Here is a 26,967-nt window from a genome sequence, read left to right on the forward strand (position 1 = left end):
TCAGGCGCTTTTTTTTTTTTTTAGTACAAAAGCGCCTGAAAAGCGCCTCAGTGTGAAAGGGGTCTTAGCCTAACAGCCCTACTAGAATTTTCAGTAACCTATTTATTTCTCTCATGAGAGAAGGTGCCTGTATCGCAGTTTGTTCTTCAGCCACTAGATGTCATTCTTGCACCATAATAGATATAGCTCGTTGCTTGTACTACAGGCGGCTTACTTACCATAGAGCTGTGCGGTTAGATAGTCTCCCTAACACGGCTCTGACATTTCCTGTCACGTTTCCTCTTCCTTCCTGTCGGCTGGACGCCGCTCCCAGTCTAGTATGCAGTGACTCTTCCTGATATGAGCCCCTCAGATGGCTCTCCTGTACCCAGGGCCCGTGTTATGTGCGGGGAGCCCTTAGTGTCCCGTGCAGCACAGGCTGACATGCTGTCCTATGGCTGGGAACGGTTAGGTGGAGGACGAAGCTGTCAGGGAGCACCTTATTGATTATTTCTGCTTCTTCTAGAAGTCCAGGGCCTGAGCTCCAATGGCGTGCAAGTCTAAGGTGGCCCCCAGTGTGGACTTCGATCACAGCTGCTCAGACAGTGTGGAGTACCTGACTCTGAACTTTGGGCCCTTTGAGAGTGTCCACCGCTGGAGGAGATTGCTGCCCTGCGATGAGTTTGTGGGAGCCAGGTGAGTGATGGCGACAGGTCTGGTTCTCATTATTTCACAGGGCTCCGCAAATGATACCCTTATTATGTGACACTAATTCAATGGCTGCCCCTTATTTTGGGGGTAGATTTACACTGTTCTGCAATGTGTGATGAACGCACATAGATATGAATGTGCCCATTTCCCTTTCACAATAAAATGCATAGATGTGAACCAGCCAAATAGAAACTAATGAGATTTCTAGTTGTAATACATTTCATACAGCAAAATGCAAGAGTTTTGCTGGATGAAAGTGGACAAGTGTTACTAAGGAAGCCATACATTAATCTGGTTGAACAAAAAAAAAAAAAGAAAAATGAACAGTTGAATGAAAAATAAATGATCAGATTCCCCCATTCAAAATGAAGGGGGGGATTACTCCTGTTCTATTGTGTTCTGATAGCAGGAAAGGAATACAATGATTAGTGATGCTGTCTATAGGTGGTGGCACTGATTGATCGGGAAAAACGCAACAGGCTGGTTGTACAGAAGCTGATTGATATCTGTACAATGAGGGTGCCCATACATGCATGCCAGTCCCTGCTGAAATAGCCACATTTTTATCCATGGATGGCTGGCACCATCTTTATTTCATAGTTATATTGGCCCAGCTTGGCACAAGGTAAGTAAGCATATCTTCTACCTGACAGAATGCCGTGAAAGCTTGACAATCGCTTTAGTAGTCAGTGCTGCTACGGTGATCAGCACAGCTGTCCAGGTTCTGTCTTCTGCATACTGACCATGAGGGGTCGCTCACTTGGCACTGCCACCATTCACAAAATACTTTGTATTTTTTTTTTCATTGATTGCAAGAAAGGGGGGTGGTAAGTCCTCACTCCCTATGTCATCCAGTCGGAGAAAATCTTGCATTCAATAAAAATAATTTAGGGTGTTCTTTGACTTGTGGCAGTGTCAAGTGACTGTTCCTCTATGGTCAGTATGCAGAAGAGCACAGAACCTGGATGACTGTGACGTTCACTGTAGTAGCGCTGACTACAGTATTGATTGTCAAGCTTTCACAGTGCTCTGTCAGGTATGAGATATGCTTACTTACATTGGTCTAAGATGGAGCAATGTAAATAAGATTATACCTGGAGTTGAGTTTCAAAGGAACCCTGTCACAAAATCTTACCATTATAGCTAAACCCATCTGACAATTTGAAATACATGTACTTATTAAGGCAATTTCTGAGAGTCTTAGGCAGGGTTATCAGTGCTGATCAAAAAACGCTTCCAGCAGTGTCAGATCTACAACCTTTTGGCCAACCCACAGAGCCCCAGCCCCTACCTCATCACAGTATAAAAGCAAAGCTGCTGCTTGGAGCAAGTGGAGTGAAAACTAAGGCTAAATGTACACTACAGCTCTTAAACTTCAGTTTAGGAGCTTTTAGGGTTTTTGTGCCAAAGCTCCTAAACGCCACTCCATAAAAGCCTATGTGTCCATGTACACATAGGCTTTTAGAAGCTGCTGTGGTAAGGGGAGGTTCAACTACTTTAACTTGGAAAAATAGCGTTCGGATAGGAACATTTTGGCCGTTGTTTGTAGTTGGCCAAGTGTTCACGAAGCACCAGTTGGTTCGCACCGGTGCACTGTGGTTTGGGTGCAGCTCTATTGTATTCATATTTTACACACGATTCTTATTAACTTCTATTAGACTGTGTGTTTTCTGAAATCTCATCAAAGATGCAACATGTGGGACTTTGTGTTTTCATTAAAACACAGGTTATGATAGAACTTAATGGGAGAGCACCTAAAACCATGTAAAATGTGGATAAATCCCTGTGCACACAAACTGCAAGGCATCAGTGTGAACCCGCTCTTAAAGTATGGGGTAGCTCAAAAGGGGTAGGAGTGGGGATTCATTAACCTTAATTGAAAGAACTCTTACTATTTTAACTGTAACAATCACCTTCCTCTATATAGACAAAATAATACTATATTATAATATAATAGTCATCCACAGATCTGCCTTGAGTACATCACCAAACCAGTTTCAAAATATCACTTAAACTGTCCTCTTTAGTTCCTCCAAGACCTCCTGTTATCTAGCTCTATTCGTCACCTGTGCATTATTATTCTAGCTTTTCCATCAACTCATCCCACACACTAATTACCATTTATATCACTTGCCCCTCTCTTTAGATGGTAAGTTGTCACAAGCAGGGTCCTCTGAACCCTCTTGTACTGTTGGGGGAAGTATGTGGACACACCACGGCCCAAGTTATGGCTTGCTTTGTATCCGCGCAGACAGCAGTAAGACATCTCTTCTGGTACACACAAATAGACTTGCATTTGCTGACCACGTGAGTGTATATAGTTACTGAAAGGCATTTTGATAACTTCAACACTGCCAATTTGTAAGAATGTTTGGTAAGTGTGGACGTCAGTGATCCCTGACACTGGGCCAAAGCCATCCTGCAGTCAGGATTGCTCCCCAGGGTTTGCAGGTGTCTAGAAATGTATGGGCAGTCTGAAAAAAATGCAGATCTGGTAAAGGAGAAGAATGGCCAAGCTATTTTGGCTGTACTTCTCCTATGGATCACAGGAGTGCATTTCATTTTGCACTCCTGTGACCTGTTTTCAGATGACCGCAGGCTAAGGCCGATGTCGGCTGATGTCTCTCAACTGGTGCAGGCTCGGGAAAGATCCCAACCATATATTCGGTATCTGCCCAGAAACCTGGGCCAGCACCTGGCTCAGCCTCTCTGCGATTTGCTGAGGGGAGAGCAGAGAGCCACTGACTGAAGGTCACAGCTCTCTGCTTGAAGGGGAGAATTGAGCAATCGGCAGTGTTTAATCATTCAGTTTTCACTGCAGAGCCGACGGAGGACAGATGCAGCATCTGATTGATGCCGCAAACACCTAGGTGAATATAACTTTTTTTTAATTGCAAACTTCTCTTTTAAGGTTGCCAGTGGAAAGAAAAATCACCACAGGGAATTTATTAAGATGGTTTTCTCAAGCAGGTTTGGTGTAATTGTACCTTGAAATGGTTACCTGAGTGGAGCTCAGGAACTGCTTTTCAATGGTTTTATTGAAAACCAGCTATTTAGATAAATATACCCATGTCAGGCCTCCAAGAGCTGTACTCCACTACAATAGAAGATCATGTATACTCTTCTCCCTGATAGCCTGTTTCTCCTACCTTTTTACAGTGCTTCAATTTGGCATTCAACACTTCTGGCAGTGTCAGTTGTGTGCCCCTTGCTGTGAACTGGTTTCTTCCTCTGACCCCCTACATCAGTGTGGGAATCGGCAATGACATCTGGGTCGGTGGAAGGATCCGCAGTGAGGGAAATGGGCATCTGGCATTTCTGAAAGTAACAAATGTTGAAAAGGCTTTCTGAGGCTGCAGTACTAGAATGGAGGTAAGGTAGGAGAAATGGATCGAAAAAGATAAGTATACTCCCTTCTATCGCAGTAAAGTGCAGATTTAAAGCCACTAGAGGCCAGATAGGTTTTCTTTATGCAGATTTGTAACTAGACATTTGTTTATGAATTTCTGTACATCTAAAAATGCTTTTTCTATTCTTTGTTTCACAGGCGCAGTAAACACACTGTTGTAGCTTACAAAGATGCTATATATGTCTTTGGTGGTGATAACGGGTAGGTTTAAATTAAAATATGTAAATAAAAGTATTGTATGACACATCCCCTGCATTGTTTTTACCCCGGTACTGTTTTTTGCAGTCAGCTTTCTCTTGAAAGCATTCTGGGCGGCTCATAAACCACTGGAAAGCTTTCGGAAGCCGTGGAAGAGAACATCACTCCCACCACTCGCTGGTGTCTCTCTCCGGCTTGCGGTTTCCACTGGATCGTCTGAGAAACGATCCAGTGCCTCCGGCTGGTCACAGAGGCAATAAAAGACTAGATCATCTTTGATCGCCTCTATTGCCTTGGAGGATCGGCGCAACGTTACTTCCGGTCCAGGGTGGAAGTAAACAAATTTGCTTTATAGAAAAAAAAAAAGGTTGTGGTTTTTTTTCTTTTAAAGGTGAAAAGATTTTGACCCCACATCTCTCCATAAAGAGGACCTGTCATCCTTATAATTGGAAAAAAAATTAAAGGGCTGATGTAAAAATAAATAGGAGAAGAAAATGTAAAGAGCTCGAGCGCAGAAGTGAATGCATATGTAAGTCACACGCGCATATTTAAACTGTGTTCGCACACGAGGTATCGCCACAAGCGTTGGAGCAGGAGCAATAAGTGTAGCGCTAGACCTCCTCTGTAAGGCCTAACAGGTAACCTGTAAAGGTGTTTAAAGCATCACTTTTTTTTTTTTTATTTATTTATATTTGCAGGTTCTAAGTAATTTAATCTAGAAAAAAATACTGTTTTAAAGTTGTAAACAAAAAGTGTCAGAAAAGGCTTGGTCTTCAAGTGGTTAAGGAGATTCACCCCCTCCATTTGTCCTCTTTACCATTTATCATTGAAAGTAAAAGAAAATCCCAGATGTTGTGTTGTCTCCAGAAAAGTAAGAGATTAAATCTTCCAATGGGGACAATAGTTCTGGGGGTCCCCAAGAGATTCCCTTAATTTGCAGGGATTTCCTGTTTGGCTATGGAACAGGAAGTGATGGTAAATCTCCCCATAGGGACACAGATGATGAAAAAAAATCTAGCAGGGTTATAACTATCACTTGCTCTATCCAAAATGGAGGGGGGGGGGATAGATTTTTCTATAGTTCTACTTTTAAAACAAGCCCTTGTACAAGCCCTTGACTTCTGTAGCTGCATGCACTGTGGTGCAATTATTCCCCAAACTTCACAGTAGAAGCACTGAAGTCATTCAAATAATTATCTCCCCAGCACAGCTCACTCTGCTCCTCCTCAGTATTGATTGGGTAGCTTTCTAATCTCTCAAACACAGAGCAGGTGGTATGTGAATGGGAGCAGGGCAAGTTGGGCTGATAGATTGACCTGAAGAGCTGCAGTGATTTCCGCTGTAAACGTTGAGGATGAATTGCTCCAGGATGCATAGATAGCCTGGACCCAGATTAATGTCAAAGGTAGAAGCTACATTTTTTTTGACAAATATATGCATTTCACTCTGACATATTATGCAGTGATTTACAAAGTACATAGATCTGTCCCTCGTCTCCGAAGGGAGCGAACACTAGGGACCGTTTCTATGGACAAAGCAAGTAGCTTATTTGTATGCTTTTGGTTTGTTGCAGGAAATTGGTACACATGTAGGAACCTAATGCAAATAAAAGGAGAACCTGAGTACTCCATGCATATTATGCCCTAGGTTCAGTTCAGACCCAGGACCAAGATCTGCAATTTAGGAGCCCTGACTAATTTGACACTGTGCTTTGTAATTACGGTACCAGAGCGCCTGGAGGAACCCCATGTAAACGAAAGGAAAATACAAGCTCTATACAGAAAATGTTTTGGGAGGCAGGTCATTGCGGACAATTTATCAGTCTACTCAGACTGAGCATACACAACATACTCCCCTTGTGGGTTATCATGCAGTTAATTTTGTCTCATCAATTCTTCAGCTGGAATGTACTGCCTGATATAAAGGTACTAGAGACAAAAAACAATATTCAGCATAGTTTTTGAAATGTAATCCTCAAGTTATAATATAGTATGCAAAATGGTGGGCATCTTAACTTGTAGGTAAATGTTACTCCAACAACTGTAAAGACTGAAAATACTGTATAATTTCCTTTTAACACAGGATATGTCAGGAGCAGAAATGAGTGTTTATTTTATTTTTTTTTATCACAGGAAGAACATGCTAAATGACCTGCTGAGGTTTGATGTGAAAGACTGCTCCTGGTGCAGGTACATGTTTGTTCTGCCAGCATTGTGGCTACTTATAACTTTATTTGCACTGTGTCAGCTCGTTATTTTATGAAGTATTTAAGATGTACAGGAAGTGAAAGGAATTCTCCCTGAAAGGGGCACAGATGACAATATAACTGGACAGAGGCAGTAACTCTTTCCCACCCTTTTCCAAAACAAAGCGTTTCGGCAGGAGTTGAGCCTTGAGCAAGAGCCTTTTTATTTTATTTTTTCAAAATTTTTGTTTGATTCATTACTGTAAAAGCAACATCTTTAAATTGCTGTTTTTTTGTCATTTCTGGACTATGTTATAGAGAATTGCTCTATAACAGATAAATATTTGTGCTTAAATTAATAGGGCTTTTACAACAGGAACTCCCCCAGCACCAAGATATCATCATTCAGCTGTGGTATATGGAAGCAGCATGTTTGTGTTTGGTGAGTAAAATGACAGTTCTAATATATAGAATAGTGTGTGTGTACTGTATATATACTATATTGTCAAAAGTATTTGGGCGCCTGCCTTTACATGAACTTTAACCAGTTTCCGCACGCTGATATACATCGGCACAATGGCAGCGGTAGGCAAATGGGCGTACCTGTACGTCCCCTTTTAAGAGCTGGGGATAGCAAGCGCGCGCCCCCGTGGCGTACAGCGTGACCGTGCCCGCGGGACCGGTGGACTCTATGTCCGCCGGTCTCCCAGCGATCGTGTCACAGAGCCTCAGAACGGGGAAGTGCCTATGTAAACAAGGCATTTCTCCGTTCTGGCTTGTGTCATGACAGAGATCATTGCTCCCTGTCATCGAGAGCAGTGATCACTGTCATGTGACTTGAAGCCCACCCCCCCCCCACAGTTAGAATCACTCCCTCGGACACACTTAACCCCTTCATCGCTCCCTAGTGGTTAACCCCTTCACTGCCAGTGTCATTTACACAGTAATTAATGCATTTTTATAGCACTGATCGCTGTATAAATGACACTGGTCCCAAAATGGTGTCAGAATTGTCCGATGTGTCCGCCATAATGTCGCAGTCCCAATAAAAATCGCAGATCACCGCCATTACTAGTAAAATAAAAATGCCATAAAACTATCCCCTATTTTGTAGACGCTATAACTTTTACGAAAACTAATCAATATACGCTTATTGCGATTATTTTTTTTTTTTTCCCCAAAAAATATGTAGAAGAATACATATTGGCCTAAACGTAAATGGAGGAAAAAAATGTTTTGTTTTTTTTTTATATTTTTGGGGGATATTTATTATAGCAAAAAGTAAAAAAATTTCTCCCTTCGCCTTTCAGGACAGCACCTTGGAGAGAGCGCAGCTCCACCTCTTAGACAGGAAACACTGCGTGACAACGCCCCTTTAAAAAGCAGCTGCTTCCACCATGCCGTCAGTTTTAGTGTTTCCTCCGCCATGGTGGAAGCACTGCTTGGGGAACCAGAGGGGCTGCGCTCTCTCCAAGGAGAGGGTTTTGGCAGGACCTCCACGTTTGGGTACTCAGACCAAAGAGAAGGGTCTGCCGGAAGTTTTCCACCCGGAGTCTTCGGGGGGCCGCGGTTGTGCTCAGTAAGAGCGTCCATGCCAGGCCTCTGCATGGCGGCGCTGAATCCCGGACAGCGGATGACGCCAGTTCCGGTGGGCGGAGACTTCCGGCGGGGCGTAGCAGCGATTGGTTCCTGCTGCTGGAATGCAGGAGGAAGGGGCGGGTCCTCTGGCCGGGACTTCCTTTTCTTTGGCACATGGAGCTTAGTACACAGTGCAGCAGCTGCGGATTGCACTATGGAGACAGCGGAATCGTCAGCAGCAATGGCGGATGCAGGCGCCCAGGTTCCCGGCCAGGCCCAGGTAGGAGAGGTGCGGTGACACCTCTTTCCTTTTATATCACTGGGTGTTTTATCTTTTATGTGGTTATTTCAAAACCTGCTGCTGTCTGCTATAGGGTAACAGTTTCCATTAGCAGTTCAGCAAAGGAGTGAGACTCTGGGCACTTAGGATGTTGGCTGGAGGTACTACTTTTCTCTGAAGCCTTAGTTCTAAAGGACCTGGCTTTTTCTTGTTTCTCTGTTTCAAAAAGCTACTGCCAAATCAGAGAGAACAGGGAGAAAGTGCCCCTCATGCAAAAATCCTTTAAGGGACTCTTGGCCCAAACCACTGTGCAAATCCTGCATTGTGGATTTAGTAAAAGAAGAATCCTCACAAGAGTGCAAAGAACTCTTATCTTCTGTGAGGAAGGAATTAGCAGAGGCCCTAGGGACAGTGCGTTCCCTTGTAAAGCGCGGCCAGAGTTCCAGCCAAGAACAGAGTTCTCACTCCAGTTTCCCTCAGTCCACTTCCAGACAGGTGGAAAGTGAGTCGGAGGAGGAAAGGGAAAGCATTCCACCCTCAACCATTGATTCGGAGGAGGAGGTGGAAGAAGAGTTAAGATCATCTAGATATAAGCTTTCACTTGAGGAGGTGGATGAATTACTCAAGGCAATTTATACTACCCTGGAGATCCAGGAAGAAAAAGTTCAGCTGTCCGTGCATGACAAGATGTACCTGGGGCTGGAGGAAATTAAACACAGGGTGTTCCCTGTGCATAAAGTGTTAACAGACACTATCAAAAAGGAATGGAAGGATCCAGAGAAAGGACAGTTTTTTTCTAAAGCCCTCAAAAGGAGGTTTCCTTTTGAGGAGAATGAGGAACTGTTGTGGAATAAAAAACCAAAGATAGACGCTGCTTTTTCTCAAGTATCTAGAAAAACTGACTTAGCTTTTGAGGACATGGGTATTCTCAAAGATGCTATGGATAAGAGGGCAGATGGGCTACTGAAGAAAGCCTGGGACTCATCTCTAGCTAATCTTAAGCCAGCAATGGCGGCTACAGTTGTTGCTAGGAATCTGGAGTGTTGGTTAGATCAACTTAAAAATCATGTTGTTGCAGGTACCTCCAGAAAAGACTTATTGGAGTCCTTCCCTACCCTGCTTAAGGCAGTAAAATATATGGCAGATGCCTCTGCAGAATCTATCAGGATGTCAGCCAGGTCCTCTGCGCTTGTTAACTCAGCAAGAAGAGCACTCTGGTTAAAGACCTGGACAGGGGATTCAGCTTCTAAAGTAAAACTGTGCGGAATTCCCTTTTCAGGAGACCTGATGTTTGAGCCAGAACTGGAGATTGTCCTTGACAGGACAGCAGATAAGAAGAAAGCTTTCCCACAGAAGAAGAAAACGGTACAGCAGAGGAAAGATTTTCGTCCTTTTCGACAAGCCGATAAGGAAAAGGACCACACACAGAAGAGACCCTGGTCTTCTCAGAGAGGTAGAGGTGGGGTACTCTTTAGAACCCCAGGACAAACCCCTAAAAAACAATGACCATCTAGTAGGGGGGGAGACTACAGGACTTCTTACCAATTTGGGAAAAAACAACAAAGAGTCCTTTTGTCCTGGGGTTAATCAAAAAGGGTTATCAATTGGAATTCTCACAAAGCCCCCCAAATCGTTTTTACATCACAAACCTGCCAAAGGATCGGGAAAAGGCTCTGGCCATGAAGTCTCTGTTACAGGAACTGATGCAACAGAAGGTCATTTCCCAGGTTCCGAAAGATCAAGAGGGGAAGGGGTTTTACTCCCACATTTTTCTGGTAAAAAAGCCATCAGGAAAGTTCCGCCTGATTCTCAATTTGAAGGTTCTAAATCGATCCATAAAATACAAAAAATTCAGGATGGATACGATTTTCTCAGCGAGGAACTTGCTAACCCCCAAATGTCATATGGCTTCCATCAATTTGAGAGATGCCTATCTCCATATACCAATAGCGCCCCCATCGCAAAGGTTCCTGTGTCTTGCAGTCAATCGGGGGGGGGGGGAGATTTGGCACCTGCAGTTTCGGGCTCTGCCTTTCGGTCTTTCCTCTTCTCCCAGGGTATTCACAAAAATGATGGCGGAATCTTTGGAGCCCCTGAGACTGAAGAGGATTTCAATAGTACCCTATTTGGACGACCTGCTACTGTTTGCAGACTCAAAGGGTCAAGTAGAGGTCAACCTACAGACAGTTCAAACACATCTAAGAGGTTTGGGATGGCTTCTCAATCTTCAGAAATCAAACTTAATTCCATCTCAAAGGGTAAGGTTTCTGGGGTACGAAATAGACTCGATAGAACAGAGAATTTTTCTACCCCAGGAGAAAATAGAGAAGATGCAGTTGACCCTGAAAGCACTTCAATCCAACGCAGAGATCTCTGTAAGACAAGCCATGTCCGCTCTGGGACTGTTGACAGCAGCAATTCCTTCGGTACAGTGGGCCAGGTTGCATGCCCGTGCTCTGTATTCGGATATTCTGATGAATTGGTCATACCAGGAACCTCTGGAGAAGAAATTCAACATGGGGGCAAGAGCAAAAAGATCACTCTGGTGGTGGAGGAACCTAGGAAACATTTCAAAAGGGCTTCCTTGTGTCTTTCTGGTAACCAGAAGGCTGACTACAGATGCCAGCGCATAGGGATGGGGAGCTCATCTGGAAGAAAAAACGATTCAGGGAGTTTGGACCAGAAGCGAGAAGATCTTCAAATTGGAGAGAGATAAAGGCTGTTCACTTAAGCCTCCTCTCCCTCCGGGAATTTCTAGTGAATCAACATGTCCAAATATTGTCAGACAATATGACGACAGTATTACATTTAACAAAGCAAGGGGGAACAAAAAGCAAAACCCTAATGGGTCTAGCGCATCAGATCCTAAGATGGGCAGAGAACAATGTGGCCTCTCTATCAGCAGTCCATCTGAAGGGGACGGAAAACACCTTAGCAGATCTCCTCAGCAGGAAAGAAATAAGGGAAGCAGAGTGGTCTCTCAATCAGGAATTATTCGAAACAATTTCCAAGAGTTGGGGTTATCCCCAAGTGGACCTCTTTGCAAAATAAGAAAATGCAAAAATACCAGTCTTCTTCTCTCTTCAGAGACAGGATCAAGCTCTCGGAGTAGATGCGTCAGCACACAAGTGGGACTTCCATCTGCCCTACGCTTTTCCCCCGTTTCAACTGATACCAAGGGTGTTAGCCAAATTCAGATTGGAGTCCACGGAGCTAATATTAATAACTCCTTATTGGCCAAAAAGACCCTGGTTTTCAACCTTGATGAACCTCTCAGTGAAACCTGCTTGGAGTTTACCAATCAGGATAGACCTGTTGAGTCAGGGCCAAATTCTCCATCCAGATCTAGCTTACCTCAAACTAACAGCTTGGTTTCTGAAGAACAAATCTTAAGACAGAAGGGTTTATCAGAGAAGCTTATTTCTACCCTTCTTGCAAGTAGAAAAAAAGTGACGAGAGACATTTACTTCAAAGTCTGGAAGATCTATAATTCTTGGTGTTCCAGTAAAAACTTTGATTTTCATACCATGTTTTCAGTTTTGGAATTTCTTCAAGAGGGATTGGAGAAGGGGTTAGCAGCAAGTACGCTCAAGACGCAGGTAGCTGCTTTATCAGTTTTTTTGGAAAGAACCCTGTCAGGGGAACCTTTTAATAATCAGATTTTTTAGGGCAATGGCAAAAGTAAGGCCTAGACCTGTTGTTAGTTTTCCCAAATGGGATTTATCTTTAGTTCTTCAGGGACTAACTAAGGCACCGTTTGAACCCATAGAAGAAGCATCATTAAGTTTCTTGACGTTAAAGACTATTTTACTGGTAGCAGTAACTTCCGCACGTAGAATTAGTGAGTTACAAGCCCTTTCAATTAAGGAGCCCTTTATGAGATGTCTACAGGATAGGGTAGTCTTAAGGATGGATCCAGCTTTTCTACCAAAGGTGGCTTCAGTTTTTCACCGTACACAGGAAATCATTCTCCCTACTTTTTGTCCTTTACCTTCGGGAGCAGGAGAAGAAGCTTTCCATACCCTTGATGTCAGGAGGTGTCTTCTTAAATATCTGGAAAGAACAAAGGAAATCAGAAAGTCATCTTCACCCTTTGTTTTAATGGAAGGTACTCACAAAGGAGGTAAAGCTTCCAAGAGCACCCTCGGAAGATGGTTAAAGCAGGCCATTAAAGAGGCTTACAAATCTTTGGGTCTGGAACCTCTGGAAGGGGTATTACCTCATTCTACTCGAGCAGTGGCGGCATCATGGGCAGAAAGGGCTGGGGCATCTCCTGAGCAAATCTGCCACATGGTCCAGTTTTTCGACCTTCATAAGGCACTACCGCTTGGATCTACTATCAGCCTCGGACCAATCATTTGGTAGGAAGGTTTTGCAGGCAGTAGTCCCACCCTGAAGTAAGTTTCTCGGTTGTCCTCTCCAAGGTGCTGTCCTGAAAGGCGAAGGGAGAAAACCTTAGTTAGACTTACCGGTGACTGTATTTCTACGAGCCTTTCAGGACAGCAGCCTACTTCCCTCCCTTGGTTATCATATGTAAAGTATAATTATAGGACCTGGTAATTGTCTGATTATATTTTCCAGCATGTCGGAGGATTTCTCGGTAACAACTGACGGCATGGTGGAAGCAGCTGCTTTTTAAAGGGGCGTTGTCACGCAGTGTTTCCTGTCTAAGAGGTGGAGCTGCGCTCTCTCCAAGGTGCTGTCCTGAAAGGCTCGTAGAAATACCGTCACCGGTAAGTCTAACTAAGGGGGGGGTTTTTTTATATTTTTGGGGGATATTTATTATAGCAAAAAGTAAAAAATATATATATTTTTTTTTCTAATTCATCCCAAAGGTGTTCTATCAGGTTGAGGTCAGGACTCTGTGCAGGCCAGTCAAATTCCTCCACCCCAAACTCTGTCATCCATGTCTTGACCTTGCTTTGTGCACTGGTGCGCAGTCATGGTGGAACAGGAAGGGGCCAAACTGTTCCCTCAAAGTTGGGAGCATGCAGATGTCCAAAATGTCTTGGTATGCCGATGCCTTAAGAGTTCCCCTCACTGGAACTAAGGGGCCAAGCCAAACCCCTGAAAAACAACCCCACACCATAACCCCCCCCTCCACCAAATGATTTGGACCAGTGCACAAAGCAAGGTCCATAAAGACATGGATGAGTGAGGTCCCAGAACAGTTGAAGCTGTTATAGCTGCAAAGGGTCGGCAAACTCAATATTGAACCCTATGGACTAAGACTGGGATGTCATTAAAGTTCATGTCTATGTAAAGGCAGGAGTCGCAATACTTTTGACAATATAGTGTGTGTGTGTGAACTTGCAGGATTTTTAAGCAGAACTTACAATATAAATAAAGCTCTTTCTAACTGTAACTGCTCCACACAGTCAATTGAGTACTAGATTAAATCGGCTCTCCCAGCAGGCTGAAGAGCTCTCTGGATTTCTGGCAGGATCAACAGTATTCTATACCTCATAAGCTTAAATGTTAAGACATGTATATTAGCCATATAGCTTAAGTTTTAATTTTAAACTGTAACTAAAGGCATTTTTGGACAGATTTTTTATTGTTGTCCTTAGGTAAATTAACCCTCTCTGTTCGTCCTGTTTATCGTTCTAACTGAAAGTGAAAGAAAGTCTCCAAATTTTGATTTGTCACAAGAACAGAAATAAATGGGGACACAGATGGCAAAAAACTGACGGGGTTTAACCCTTCATTATTTTATCCAAAATGAAAAAAAGTTTTTTGCCTTTTTTTAAATATAACTGAAGTTGAATACAATCCTCACAGTATGCAGTAATTAAAGTATAAGTTCACTTTTTTGAAAAAAAATAAATTCACATTTTTTTTTTGCCAGTAAAAAAATGTGCATTTATTATTTTTTGTTTGTTTTGGAGCCTGTAAAGCGATGCACCAGCTATCAACAGGTACCATTCAGGTCTCCTCCAGATTTATCAGTATCTGTGTGCCGTACATTCCATGGGGCAAGCAGATATAAAGTGACAGGAATAATTAATGAACGCCGCGGTAGTTCATGGTGAATTAAAAGCCTAAAGATGGATGTCGGGGCTTGTAGTTTATTCACACACATAGCTATGTGAATGAATGATGAGGCCTTGTGGGCAGAGCCCCGCATGGCTGCACTGATTTAAAAAAGTGACAGCTAGCACATGGTAACATCTCCCCGTACTGCTGTCGGGGGGGGGGGGGATCGCACAGCAGGTGCAGCATTGGGAGCATAAAAACAGGTGGAATGTGTTCCCAGAGGTGCACTTTATCCTTGTAGGCGTCTTCCTAAACATAAGCCCTGATGCATATCATTAACATATATTTCTAGGTGGCTACACTGGGGATATCTACTCCAATTCAAACCTGAAGAACAAGAACGATTTGTTTGAGTACAAGTTTGCAACAGGTCTCTGGACAGAATGGAAAATTGAAGGAAGGTTTGTAGATCTGCCTTTTGTCATGCTTAGTAGGCAATACATGTTATAACATACAGTGGGTAAAATTAAGTATTGAACCATGTCACCATTTTTCTAGGTAAATATTTTTCTAAAGGTGCTACTGACATGTGGTGAAAAGGTTCATGTCAATAACAACCCATGCAATCCTCACATACAAAGAAACCAAAACAAATTAGTTCAGAAATGATTTTATGTGTAAGGCCCCTTTCACACGATCGGACCGTTCAGGTCCGCCTGTCAGTTTTGACATCGGACCGTTCAGGTCCGCCTGTCAGTTTTGACGGCGGACCGTTCAGGTCCGCCTGTCAGTTTTGACGGCGGACCGTTCAGGTCCGCCTGTCAGTTTTGACGGCGGACCGTTCAGGTCCGCCTGTCAGTTTTGACGGCGGACCGTTTAGGTCCGCCTGTCAGTTTTGACGGCGGACCGTTTAGGTCCGCCTGTCAGTTTTGACGGCGGACCATTCAGGTCCGCCTGTCAGTTTTGACGGTCTGCCTGTCAGTTTTGACGGCGGACCGTTTAGGTCCGCCTGTCAGTTTTGACGGCGGACCGTTTAGGTCCGCCTGTCAGTTTTGACGGCGGACCGTTTAGGTCCGCCTGTCAGTTTTGACGGCGGACCGTTCAGGTCCGCCTGTCAGTTTTGACGGCGGACCTGAACGGGCGCTCCATGTTAGCCTATTGAGCGACGGATGTCAGAGGAGACATGTCCGCTGACATCCCACCCGGTCCGATCCGCAAAAAGCAGACGGATGGCCCTACGTCCAGATCCGTCGCTATCGGATCGGGTGAGATCTGATGAAAACGGACATGCTGTCTGCTTTCATCCGATCCCTCCATAGGCAGCAGCGGCGCCTGACAAGCCCCTCCCCGCTCAGTGAGCAGAGAGGAACCTGTCATCCGCCGGCTCAGCGGAGATCAGCGGAGAGATCTCCTGCTGAGCCGGCGGACCGAGGCGGGCTCCGTGGAAACTGAGTCCGCCTCCTGTGAATGAGGCCTAATAAAATGGAATGACACAGGGAAAAATTATTGAGCACGCTAACTGAAATTTATTTAATACTTTGTACAAAATTCTTTGTTGGTAATGACAGCTTCAAGACACCTCCTGTATGGAGAAACTAGTTGCATGCGTTGCTCAGGTGTGTTTTTTGGCCCATTCCACACAGTTTTCTTCTTCTTCAAACCTCTCACCTTACGCTTGGGTTGGTGCATATGCGTAGAATCTTATGGTTGAAAAGTTGGTCAGCCGAAGCGCAATGCAAAAAGCTCCTGACTGGTTTTCCTTACCGCGGTGAAAAGCTGTTTGGGGAGGATTTGGACAAATATATCCCAAAAATAATAAGTGGGAAAAGTACCCTTTTGCCAGTTAAGAAAAAGAGTTAATGTCCCTCATGTAAACGGGCTCTTTCTCCGCTGCCAGGGTGTAAGAGAAGTCCGGCTAACAGACACGCATCTGCGCACAAGCACAGACACGCCAGTAAGTGTACAAAGAGGGACTTGTATTGGCACGTGTGCGCCAATGCGCACGTGCACGTATGGGCGCCAAATAAGCCTATATAAACTGAACACTGACACTTGAACAGCTTACCTGATCTGTTCCAGCTTTCTGTGTCTTGACCCGGCTACACCTGAACCTTTTCCTTGACCTCTGCCTGCCTACCTGATCCTGGCTTGTGTTTGACTCCGCTTCTGCCTGATGTTCCTGTACCTTGCTGTGTCCTGCCTCTGCCTCTTGTCTCGGTACCTGCTCTGTCCGACTGTTAATGACCACCTGGCTTACGCCCCGGCTATGCCTCCTTCTGCTGACCCAGCGATACAGAGCTCCGGTTCTCAGAGCCTGCCCAGCGCTCTTCAGCCACCAGGTTCCTGCTAAGGCCCAGTCAGCGCCATCAGCTACATCGGCCCTTGTGCCACTCTGTGTCCTTCACTCCCTGTCATCTCTACCAGGGGTGTCGGACAGGAGTTGCAAGAGAAGCCCCCTCTACAGCTCAATCTCTACCAGGTACGTGACACAGGGGCATCAGCCTCCAGGCAGTCGCGATGACCTCCACCATCAGGTTCAAGCGGTAAACCTCAGGATCAACCCCGGCTACAAAAGAGGTCCTGGGGGAAGAAACCCGCAAGACAGAACGCTAAAGCCTCTTTATGAAGAGGTGCCCCCGCTCGCTCGAGTGGGGGGGGGGGGGGGGGACTTCTGCAGTTGTCAAAGGTCTGGCAGGAAGAATTTCGGGACAGATGGGTGGTCTCCACAATGGCTCTAGGTTACAAACTAGAGTTCCAAGAATTCCTGTCTCCGCGTTTCCTCGGGTCAAATGCCCCCAAATGATCCAGAGAAAAAGAAGTCTCTCTTTCTAGCGTTAGAACGACTTTTGTCAAAAAGTGATCATGATGGTCCCCCTGGAAGAGCAGGGGTCAGGGTTTTATTCAAACCTTTTCACGGTACCAAAACTAAGTGGGGATGTCAGACCCATTCTAGATCTCAAAGATCTAAACTGGTTCCTGAAGATTCGCACTTTTCGCATGGAATCAATCCGATCAGTAGTCTCCATCCTACAAGGGGTAGAGCTTCTGGCATCAATCGACATCAGGGATGCATACCTGCATGTACATATTTTCCCCACTTACCAGAAGTATCTGCGTTTCGAAGTAGAAAAACTTCATTTTCAGTTTATAGCCCTGCCTTTCGGTCTAGCTTAATGCACCTCGGGTGTTTACAAAACTTTTGGCCCTTCCTCTGGCCAGATTAAGGACTCAAATTATAACAATAATAGCATACCTGGATGACCTGCTCTTCTTTAAGGCCAGTAAGAAGATTAGCGCACTTGGGTCTGGTCATAGATACAGCGCAGATGAAGGTGTTTTTACCCCATGCAAAGATCAGCGCCATAAAGGTGCTGGTCCAAGGGGTCAAGGCAAAGAAAGGTCCTTCCATTCGCCTTTGTATGAGGTTTTTGGGGAAGATGGTGGCTTCATTCAAAGCAGTTCCCTATGCTCAGTTTCATTCGAGACTGCTGCAAAACAGTATCCTATCGGCCTGGAACAAAAAGATTCAGGCATTAGATTTTCCAATGCGGTTGTCGCCAAAGGTGCGCCAGAGCCTGAGTTGGTGGAGGATATCCAAGAATCTGCAGAAGGGGAAATCCTTCTTACTGGTTACCTGGAAGGTGGTAACAACTGATGCCAGCCTTTCAGGTTGGGGAGCAGTCTTGGAAGAAGTGTCTGTCCAAGGGAAATGGTCCAGAACCGAAAGGACCTTGCCCATCAACATTCTAGAGATTCGGGCAGCGTGTCTGGCACTAAGGGCCTGGACGTTCAGGTTGCAGAATTCTCCTGTCAGGATTCAATCTGACAATACCACAGCAGTGGCTTATATCAATCACCAATGGGGCACCAGAATTCAGGCAGCCCAGGGAGAGGTAAACCATATCCTAACCTGGGCAGAAGAACATGTGCCGTGCATTTCGGCAAACTTCATTCCAGGGGTAGAGAACTGGCAGGCAGACTACTTAAGTCGCCAGCAGTTGTTCTCGGGGGAATGGTCCCTTCACCCCAACATCTTCCTGGCTATGCCAAAGATGGGGATCCCGGATGTAGATTGGTTTGCATCCAGGTTCAACAACAAAGTCGACAACTTTGTGTCTACAACAAGGGATCCACTCTCATGCGGAACAGATACATTGGTGACTCCGTGGGATCAGTTCTCATTGATTTATGCATTCCCTCCTATTCTGCTGCTACCTCGACTGCTTTGCAGGATCAAGCGAGAAAGGAAGTCTATAGTTCTTGTGGCCCCAGCATGGCCCAGAAGATCTTGGTATGCAGAAATAGTAAAGATGGCGGTAGGGCTCCCATGGACCCTACCACCACGTCCAGACCTGCTATCGCAGGGACCAGTGTTCCATCCTACTTTCCAAACGCTAAATTTAACGGTTTGGCTATTGAAACCCACATTCTAAAAGAATCGTGGGCTTTCAGGCTCAGTGATACCTACCTTGATTAACCCTTTCATGACTAAGCCTATTTTTGAAATGTGGTGTTTACAAGTTAAAATCCGTATTTTTTGCTAGAAAATTACTTAGAGTTTCCAAACATTATATATATTTTTTTAGCAGAGAATCTAGAGAATAAAATGGCGATTGTTGCCATATTTTATATCACACGGTATTTGTGCAGCGGTGTTTTAAACGCAAATTTTTGGAAAAGGGACACTTTCATGAATTTTAAAAAATCCAAACAGTAAAGTTACCCCAATTTTTTTGTATAATGTGAAAGATGATGTTATGCCGAGTAAATAGATACCAAACATGTCACCCTTTATAATTGCACGCACTCGTGGAATGGCAACAAACTACAGTACCTATGAATTTCCATAGGCGACGCTTTAAATTTTTTTTACGGTTACCAGGCTTGAGTTACAGAGGAGGTCTAGGGCTAGAATTATTGCTCTCGCTCTGACGATCGCGGCAATATCTCACATGTGTGATTTGAACACCGTTTACATATGCGGGCGCGACTTCCGTATTCGTTTTCTTCGCTGCGCATGCTCGCGGGGACGGGGGCACTTTAAAAAAAAATTTTTTTTTTTATTTTATACTTGTAAATTGTGTTTAAAAAAACTTTTTTTTTTTTTTTTTTTTTTTTTTAATTTATTGCTGTCACAAGGAATGTAAACATCCCTTGTGACAGTAATAGGTGGTGACAGGTACTCTTTATGGAGGGATGGGGGGTCTAAAAGACCCCCCATCCCTCCTTTGCACTTCACAGTATTTAGATCGCCGAAAACGGCGATTCTGAACACTGTATATTTTTTTTAAACCGGCGCCATTGGCAGCCAAGTAAACGGGGAAGTGACGTCATGACGTCGCTTCCGCGTTTACATTGAGAAGGCTGGAATGAAGCCGCCCACAGCTTCGTTCCAGCCGCCGAAGGCAGCCGATTGGACACTGGGCTTCCCGATCGCACGGGAGGCCCGGTAAGACCGGCAGGGGGGGGGGGGGGATGTCCCCTCCCGCTCCTCCGGTATAACAGTCGGTTGTTATATACGGGTAGCCGATCGCCGGCTCGAAACAATGGTACCGGGATGATGCCTGCAGCTGCGCGCATCATCCCGGTATAACCCCGGAAAGCCGAGTACGCAGATGTGCGTACGGTCGGCGGGAAGGGGTAATGCACGGAAGCCAGCTTCCAGAGTCATTTATTTTAGAGTCTGGAAGGCATATGTGTCTTGGTGTGAATCCAGGGGTTGGAATCCTAGGAAGTATGTCGTAGGTAGAATTCTTGCCTTTCTGCAAATGGGGCTAGAGATGAAGCTGGCCTTGTGTACTATCAAGGGCCAGGTCTCGGCCTTATCAGTATTGTTTCAACATCCGCTGGCTTCTCATTCTTTGTTCCGAAGCTTTATACAGGGGGTAATGTGGATTAATCCTCCGGTTAAAGCACCCCTGAACCCTTGGGCCTTGAATTTAGTTCTGTCGGCATTACAGAAACAGCCTTTTGAGCCGAGACGACATATTCCCTTGGTCCTTATGATAAGGAAGCTAGTTTTTCTGGTAGCCATTTCTTCTGCAAGAAGGATATCAGAGCTGGCGTCTCTTTCTTGTAAAGAGCCATATTTAATCGTTCACAAGGATAGAGTGGTATATTGCGCCCTCATCCTAGCTTTCTGCCAAAGGTGGTTTCAGGTTTTCACCTAAACCAGGGTATTGTTTTTACCTTCATTTTTTCCAGAACCCTGTTCTAAGGAAGAGACGTCACTACACTCTTTGGATGTAGTGAGAGCAGTCAAGATCTATTTTAAGGCGACTGCTCAGATTCAGAAAACAGATGTTTTGTTCTGGTTGCCTAAAGGTCCTAGGAAAGGACTGGCAGCATCAAAATCTACTATTGCCAAATGGATTTGCTTATGGCTTGAAGAGGAAGGTTCCACCTTTCCAGGTTAAAGCGCGCTCCACCAGGGCTGTTAGTTCTTCGTGGGCAGTGCATCACCAAGCCTCCATGGCTCAAATCTGCAAGGCTGCAACCTGGTCTTCAGTCAATACGTTCACCAGATTCTATCAGGTGGATGTAAAAAGGCATGAGGATATCGCCTTTGGGCGCAGTGTGCTGCAGGCAGCGGTATAGCTCCTCTGGTCTGATTGCATCCTACTTTTGTTGTCCCCTCCCCTTAGGTGGCATTGCTCTGGGACATCCCATGCTGTAATGCGAAATGTGGACACAATGTGGTGAGAATTACTCCTGCGCTAGTGAGAGCGTTTGTTGTGTAATTGGGTAGTATTTGTAGATGGTGAAAAGTATAAAGGAGATGGTAATGCGTGTCCTGCTGCCTCAGCTGACCAGGGGTGGTCTGGAGAAGACTGTGTGGAAGGGGGTGGAAGGAGGGCGCGTGGTCAACCGCTTACATCAAAAACATATATTTTGGTTTAATCATGTATAATAGAATACAAAAACAAATGAATATCACCATCTGAATAATACAAATACTAGTTTCATAAAAACAGGTGACAAAATATACACTGAAAGGTTAAAATAGGGATATGCCCATGTAGAGGCAGATGTTTAAAAAAGGTTGACGCGTTTCGAGGGTGACCTCTTCATCAGAGCCTGAAAGAACGGGAACACAGTCTGTGTGAGCCAATAGGCCGACACGTGTACATGGGGAGGAGTGGCTAGCTGGAAGCTGTGTCCTGTGATGTAAAGTTACTTATCCTGAGCTCCATAGTAGTCCACGTCCAAACGGTATGGTATAGTGGCAAAGTAAATATGTATTCCTTTAACGGTGGTACTGGACTGCTGGGTGTGCCTGTCTCCAGGGATGAACGGGGGAGTGCTGCAGCCTGCACACGTCCCTGGGGGCAGGGTACCGTGTGATCCGTGGGGAGGAAAGGTGTAGGAAGAATCCTTGGTGGTGCCAGAGCCGTGGATGCCTATGGAGTGGAATGGTCGCTCCGTCTGTGACACAGGTAAGCATCCCACTGTAATTACTGTGGCTCTGTGTCCCGTGATGTACGATAAAGAAAATAGGATTTTTATAACAGCTTACCTGTAAAATCCTTTTTTTGGAATACATCACGGGACACAGAGGTCCCTCCCCTCTTTCTGTTTACACGTGTATTGCTTTGCTACAAAACTGAGGTACTCCCAGTAAGGGGAGGGGTTATATGGGGAATTGAACTTCCTGTTTAGGGTGTGCCAGTGTCCATCACCTGAAGGTGCCATATAACCCATACAGTAATTACTGTGTTTCTGTGTCCCTTGATGTACTCCAAGAAAAGGATTTTACAGGTAAGCTGTTATAAAAATCCTATTTTTCCAGTTGAAGATATTGTCAAACTATTAAAGTCAACATATACTTCTGAACAGATTGCCTCAGCAAACCCAAACTGTTCAGGATAAAATGTACAGAGGTCTGCAAGGACGGAAAACTAGGTCTTTTCCTGTGCATCATTCACTCAAGGACATGTTCCTTTCTGAGTGGAAAGATCCTGAAAAAAGGTCGTTCCAGTCTAAAGGACACGAGAAGGTTTCCCTTTCAGTCCGATTTTGAGGACGTTTCTTTCAAATGTCCTAGATTAGATGCTCCTATGTCACAAGTATCTAAAAGGTCAGTTTTTTTTATTTGAGGACTCTGGAGTATTTAAGGGTCAGCTGGATAGGAAGGCCCGACTCTTTATTATGTAAAGCCTGGGATGCCTCTGCCTTTTCTTTAGGACCAGCTGTAGCGTCCACCTGTGTTGGGAAATTAGATGCAGGGGAAAATGTCCGATCGGAGCGTTTTGTCGGAAATTCCGACCGTGTGTGGGCTCCATCGGACATTGTGTGTCGGAAAATCCGATGGAAAAAGTTTGAGAGCAGGCTATAAAATTTTCCGACAACAAAATCCGTTGTCGGAAATTCCGATCGTGTGTACACAAATCCGACGGACAAAGTGCCACGCATGCTCAGAATAAATTAAGAGATGAAAGCTATTGGCCACTGCCCCGTTTATAGTCCCGACGTACGTGTTTTACGTCACCTCGTTCAGAACGATCGGATTTTCCGACAACTTTGTGTGACCGTGTGTATGCAAGACAAGTTTGAGCCAACATCTGTCAGAAAAAATCCTAGGATTTTGTTGTCGGAATGTCCGAACAAAATCCGACCGTGTGTACAGGGCATAAGTGTTGTTCAGTGGCCCCAAGAACGGGACAAAGCATCTTAAAGTTTCATTTCCAGATGGTTAAGGGAAGCAATTTGGGAAGCTTACAGAGCATCAGGTCACATCCCTCCTTCCAGAGTTAGAGCTCATTCAACGAGATCTTTGGCTGCGTCATGGGCAAAAAGAGCAGGAGCATCATGGGAAGAAATTGCAAAAGCTGCTGTCTGGTCCTACACTCATGCATTCATCAAGCATTTTAGAGTCCAGATGCTCTCCAGCCAGAACCTCTCCTTTGATAGGAAAGTGCTTCAGGCTGTCGTCCCTCCCTAGGGTATAGAATCTTGCTTATCCTCTCAAGTAGCTATCCTTGAAGATGAGGGGGGAAAACCCCCATTAGACTTACCAGTAACGGTATTTCCATGAATCTTCCAGGACAACGTCTATATTCCCACCCTATTCTGTATTCACTGGTCTCCGTTAGTTCTTGTTCTCTATACAATATCTCATTGGCGGCCCGCCCATGCACATTTATTTGCAAGTTCTAAGCAGACTTAAGGTATTTTTTTTTTTTTTTTTTTTTTTTTAATGGCCAGATTATTTCTTTGTTGGTTTAAGTGTTATAACACTTGGAGACTTGTTTTGCTTACTTTTATGATGTCTCCTCATCTATTTACCTGATCTTTTCCTTGTAGATTACCAGTGGCGCGCTCAGCACATGGAGCTACAGTATACAATGATAAACTTTGGATATTTGCTGGATATGATGGCAATGCCAGGTATGCTAAATATATTCAGTGTTTTCTTTGGATAGAAAGTATTGCATATTGGAGTAAATAAACCTAGGACTGGCATGTAGAAACTGTTATTTTAGTCATATAAATGTCTTAAAATATGATGTGATTAAGGCCCCTTTCACACTGGGGCGGTAGGGGGCGTCGGCGGTAAAACAGCGCTATTTTTAGCGCTGTTTTACCGTGGTATTCGGCCGCTAGCGGTGCGGTTTTAACCCCCCGCTGGCGGCCGAAAAAGGGTTAAATCCAACCGTATAGCACGGCTATAGCCGCGCTGTCCCATTGATTTCAATGGGCAGGAGCAGTTTAGGAGCGGTGAATACACCGCTCCTTCACTGCTCCAAAGATGCGGCTGACAGGAGATTTTTTTTCTTCTCCTGCCAGCGCACCGCCTCGGGCTTTCACACTGAACAAACAGCGGAGGCTGTTTTGGGGTGGGTTTGCAGGCGGTATTTTTAGCGCAATAACGCCTGCAAACCGCCCCAGTGTGAAAGGGGCCTAAAGGAAAGTGGGTTGTCGTCACTGATTTCATCAAGTTTGATTGTGCTAGTGTATGCCACCTTCTGGTGTAAGTGTAGCTTTACATACATTTTGGGTGGAGTGATTTAAGGTTTATTTTACCACAGTTTCTTTGAGAGTTCAACTTCTTTGTTCCTCTTTCTAACTGTTCACCCTTCATGTATTCTAATGAAGAACCCACTAGGGTAGGTTTTCTATAAGGACATGATATTTGGCATATGCATTTCAGACAGCAGTGCTAGATTTTAGCTCACTGCAGATCCTTGACTGTAACGATCGGATTGGTTTTGGGAGGAATGTCTCCCAGCCAGGGTCACACAGACCTGATATGGGTTTCAGTTCTGCCTCATACCACTCTAGTTTTCAACCTGTAAAAAAAAAAACACATTAACTCGCGGGGCATACAGTACACTCTGCACAAATAAAGCAGTGAGATTTCAAAACTAAAATTTAATAACCTATTAGGACCAGCACACCCATTTGCTTTGTATAGACCATGCACATTGCTACACTTTTTGTATAGGTTCTACGCATTGATCATACACACATTTTATTAACTGATATGTATTCTTGTATTTAGACTAAATGATATGTGGACAATCAGTTTGCAAGACCGGGATTTATCAACTTGGGAGGAGGTAATCTAAAATTTACACAAAATTACTGGAGTTTATCATATTTGAATTTGTTTTTAGGTATTTTAAAGGCTGCAAACCTCAATGGATATATGAATAGAACAAAATGAATGTAAAAGTCTTCAAACATCTAGCAGCCATCTAATTTATTGTCTTTACCACTGATTGCCTGATAAGTGAGGCTGGGTAATTTTAATCCTCCTTGGTAATGAAAGATCATTGCCAGCCCAATATCTCTGTGTGACTGGGTGAATGCAGTGTGCTTTTTATTGCTTAGTGACATGCCTCAGGTGAGTGTAACTGAAGACTTGGTGTTTGTTTTGCAGATCGAGCAGAGTGGAGAGATCCCACCATCTTGCTGTAACTTCCCAGTGGCTGTCTGCAGGGATAAAATGTTTGTCTTTTCTGGTCAAAGTGGGGCAAAGATCACAAACAACTTGTTCCAATTTGAATTTGCAGAGAAAGTGTGAGAAGCAAATATTTTCCTGATACATTTCACACACTGAGGTGTACCTTTATCAAACGGAGAAGAGCCGAGATCCTGATGATCACGGCTGATCTCTCAGGTGTGCCAGTTTATGAAGCTGAGATGAGGAGTGGAGAACATGTTCTTCACTTCTCATCACTGGACACACCCTTCTGTCATTCACTTTTACACAGATGACCAGTTTATGAAGGTGAGATATAAAATTCTCACTGGCCATCTCTGTAAATTATCTCCGTCCCAGATTCTCCAGCTCAGAGGTAGAGAATATGGGTGAGAAGCTGCTGTGATGTGAGGAAGGAGGCATCTTTCTTCCTAATATCAGCAATAGCATAGCAATTTGTATTTTTGGGCCTTTTTTTGTGCGCATTTTGATGCACTTTTTTTTTTCAACACACATTTTGGCTTGGTTTTTAAAACGCATTTTAGCACATTTTTATGTGCATTTTTGTGCTTTTTTAACATGTATTTGGCAAATTTTTTTTACCTGCGTTTTTTGTGCGCATTCCGGAAACATGTGCAAAATGTATGACATCCTTGCTGTTCCATTAATTGTTAATGGCATCCCAAAAGTGACTAGCAAATGTGCTGTTTTCCAAAATATGCGTAAAAAGCAAATCAAAATGCACGTTAACAAAGTGTCAAACTACATGCTAAAAGAAGCGCCAAAATGTGCTTTACAAACCATACCAAAATGTCTGTTAAAATAACCTGTGCCAAAGTGTACGCTAAAGGGCCAAAATGTGTTTTTAAAAAAGCGCCAGTGCTTATTATTTTCATGTGATTACACAGTCTTTAACTTTGGTTTCACTTTTAAAACTCGGATGCTCTGTAATCACACAGGTGTCTCAGGAGATCACAGGTAGCCTTCCTTAGGAAAAACTCCTTCTCCTTCTGAGAACAAATGTTCTCCGCTTCATAAACAGGGTGCCAGAGGTGAAGTTTTTTCTCTGAGAACTGCTGGGAACTGAAATTAGATAAATTATCCCTGTTTGATATATGTACACCTGAATGTCTGGCTATGAACAGGGATCTTGAGCCAGAAAAATAAATCCTTTGTTCAAAAAGCTCACTATTAGTTATAACAATGTCCTTCATACTGTTAGACTAATTATTTGCTCTATGAAGTCACACTTGTGTCCTTGACTCCATGGTTGAGAAGTGAGACTGGCAGAGCTGCTGTGTTCATACACAAGGTATTCTCCAGTCACAAGATGTACTGTAAATGCACTAGATTCTGGCAGCACTGTGCTTGAATAACCACTCCATTCATCATAGGTGAAGTATATTGCTTTTTGCAGCAGAGGCTGTAAAGCTATTTTGCTAAAGAAATACAGAGCAGTGCGCTGTGTGTGCATGGTACAGCTCACCACTTACAGCATGAGCCCTGAAGTGCTCTATGATCAATTTACATATGGGCAATATACCACAACTTTTAGCTTGTGGATGACTGACATTGGCACTTAAGGTTTATAGTTCACCAACGAGATACAGACAAATAAACTGACCTGGTTTTAACCATTTCCTACAAAAAGAAAACATTTTGGTTATAGATACATTTTAATGTCTGTAGATCTCAATGCCTTACATTATATAGTGGTTCCTAGACTA

At 44.2% G+C, this 26,967-nt stretch overlaps 1 protein-coding gene across 3 annotated transcripts in view; it reads left to right on the forward strand.

Annotated features, from left to right (window-relative positions):
* The first annotated feature begins 252 nt into the window (after positions 1-252).
* The window catches only part of LZTR1 (leucine zipper like post translational regulator 1), a 49,593-nt gene continuing 22,878 nt past the window's right edge, over positions 253-26,967 (forward strand). For 2 of the 3 annotated variants that reach the window (XM_073625191.1, XM_073625202.1), the window contains exons 1-8: positions 253-675; positions 4,238-4,300; positions 6,430-6,486; positions 6,845-6,924; positions 14,669-14,777; positions 23,620-23,703; positions 24,818-24,875; positions 25,199-25,338. In XM_073625191.1, coding sequence (XP_073481292.1) covers positions 527-675; positions 4,238-4,300; positions 6,430-6,486; positions 6,845-6,924; positions 14,669-14,777; positions 23,620-23,703; positions 24,818-24,875; positions 25,199-25,338 — 740 coding nt within the window. In that variant the 5' untranslated portion in view covers positions 253-526. The remainder of the gene's footprint in view (positions 676-4,237; positions 4,301-6,429; positions 6,487-6,844; positions 6,925-14,668; positions 14,778-23,619; positions 23,704-24,817; positions 24,876-25,198; positions 25,339-26,967) is intronic. The other variant, XR_012243741.1, reaches the window with a different exon arrangement.

This window comes from Aquarana catesbeiana, linkage group LG01, assembly GCF_042186555.1.
Source record: "Aquarana catesbeiana isolate 2022-GZ linkage group LG01, ASM4218655v1, whole genome shotgun sequence".
Classification (NCBI taxonomy): Eukaryota; Metazoa; Chordata; class Amphibia; order Anura; family Ranidae; genus Aquarana; species Aquarana catesbeiana.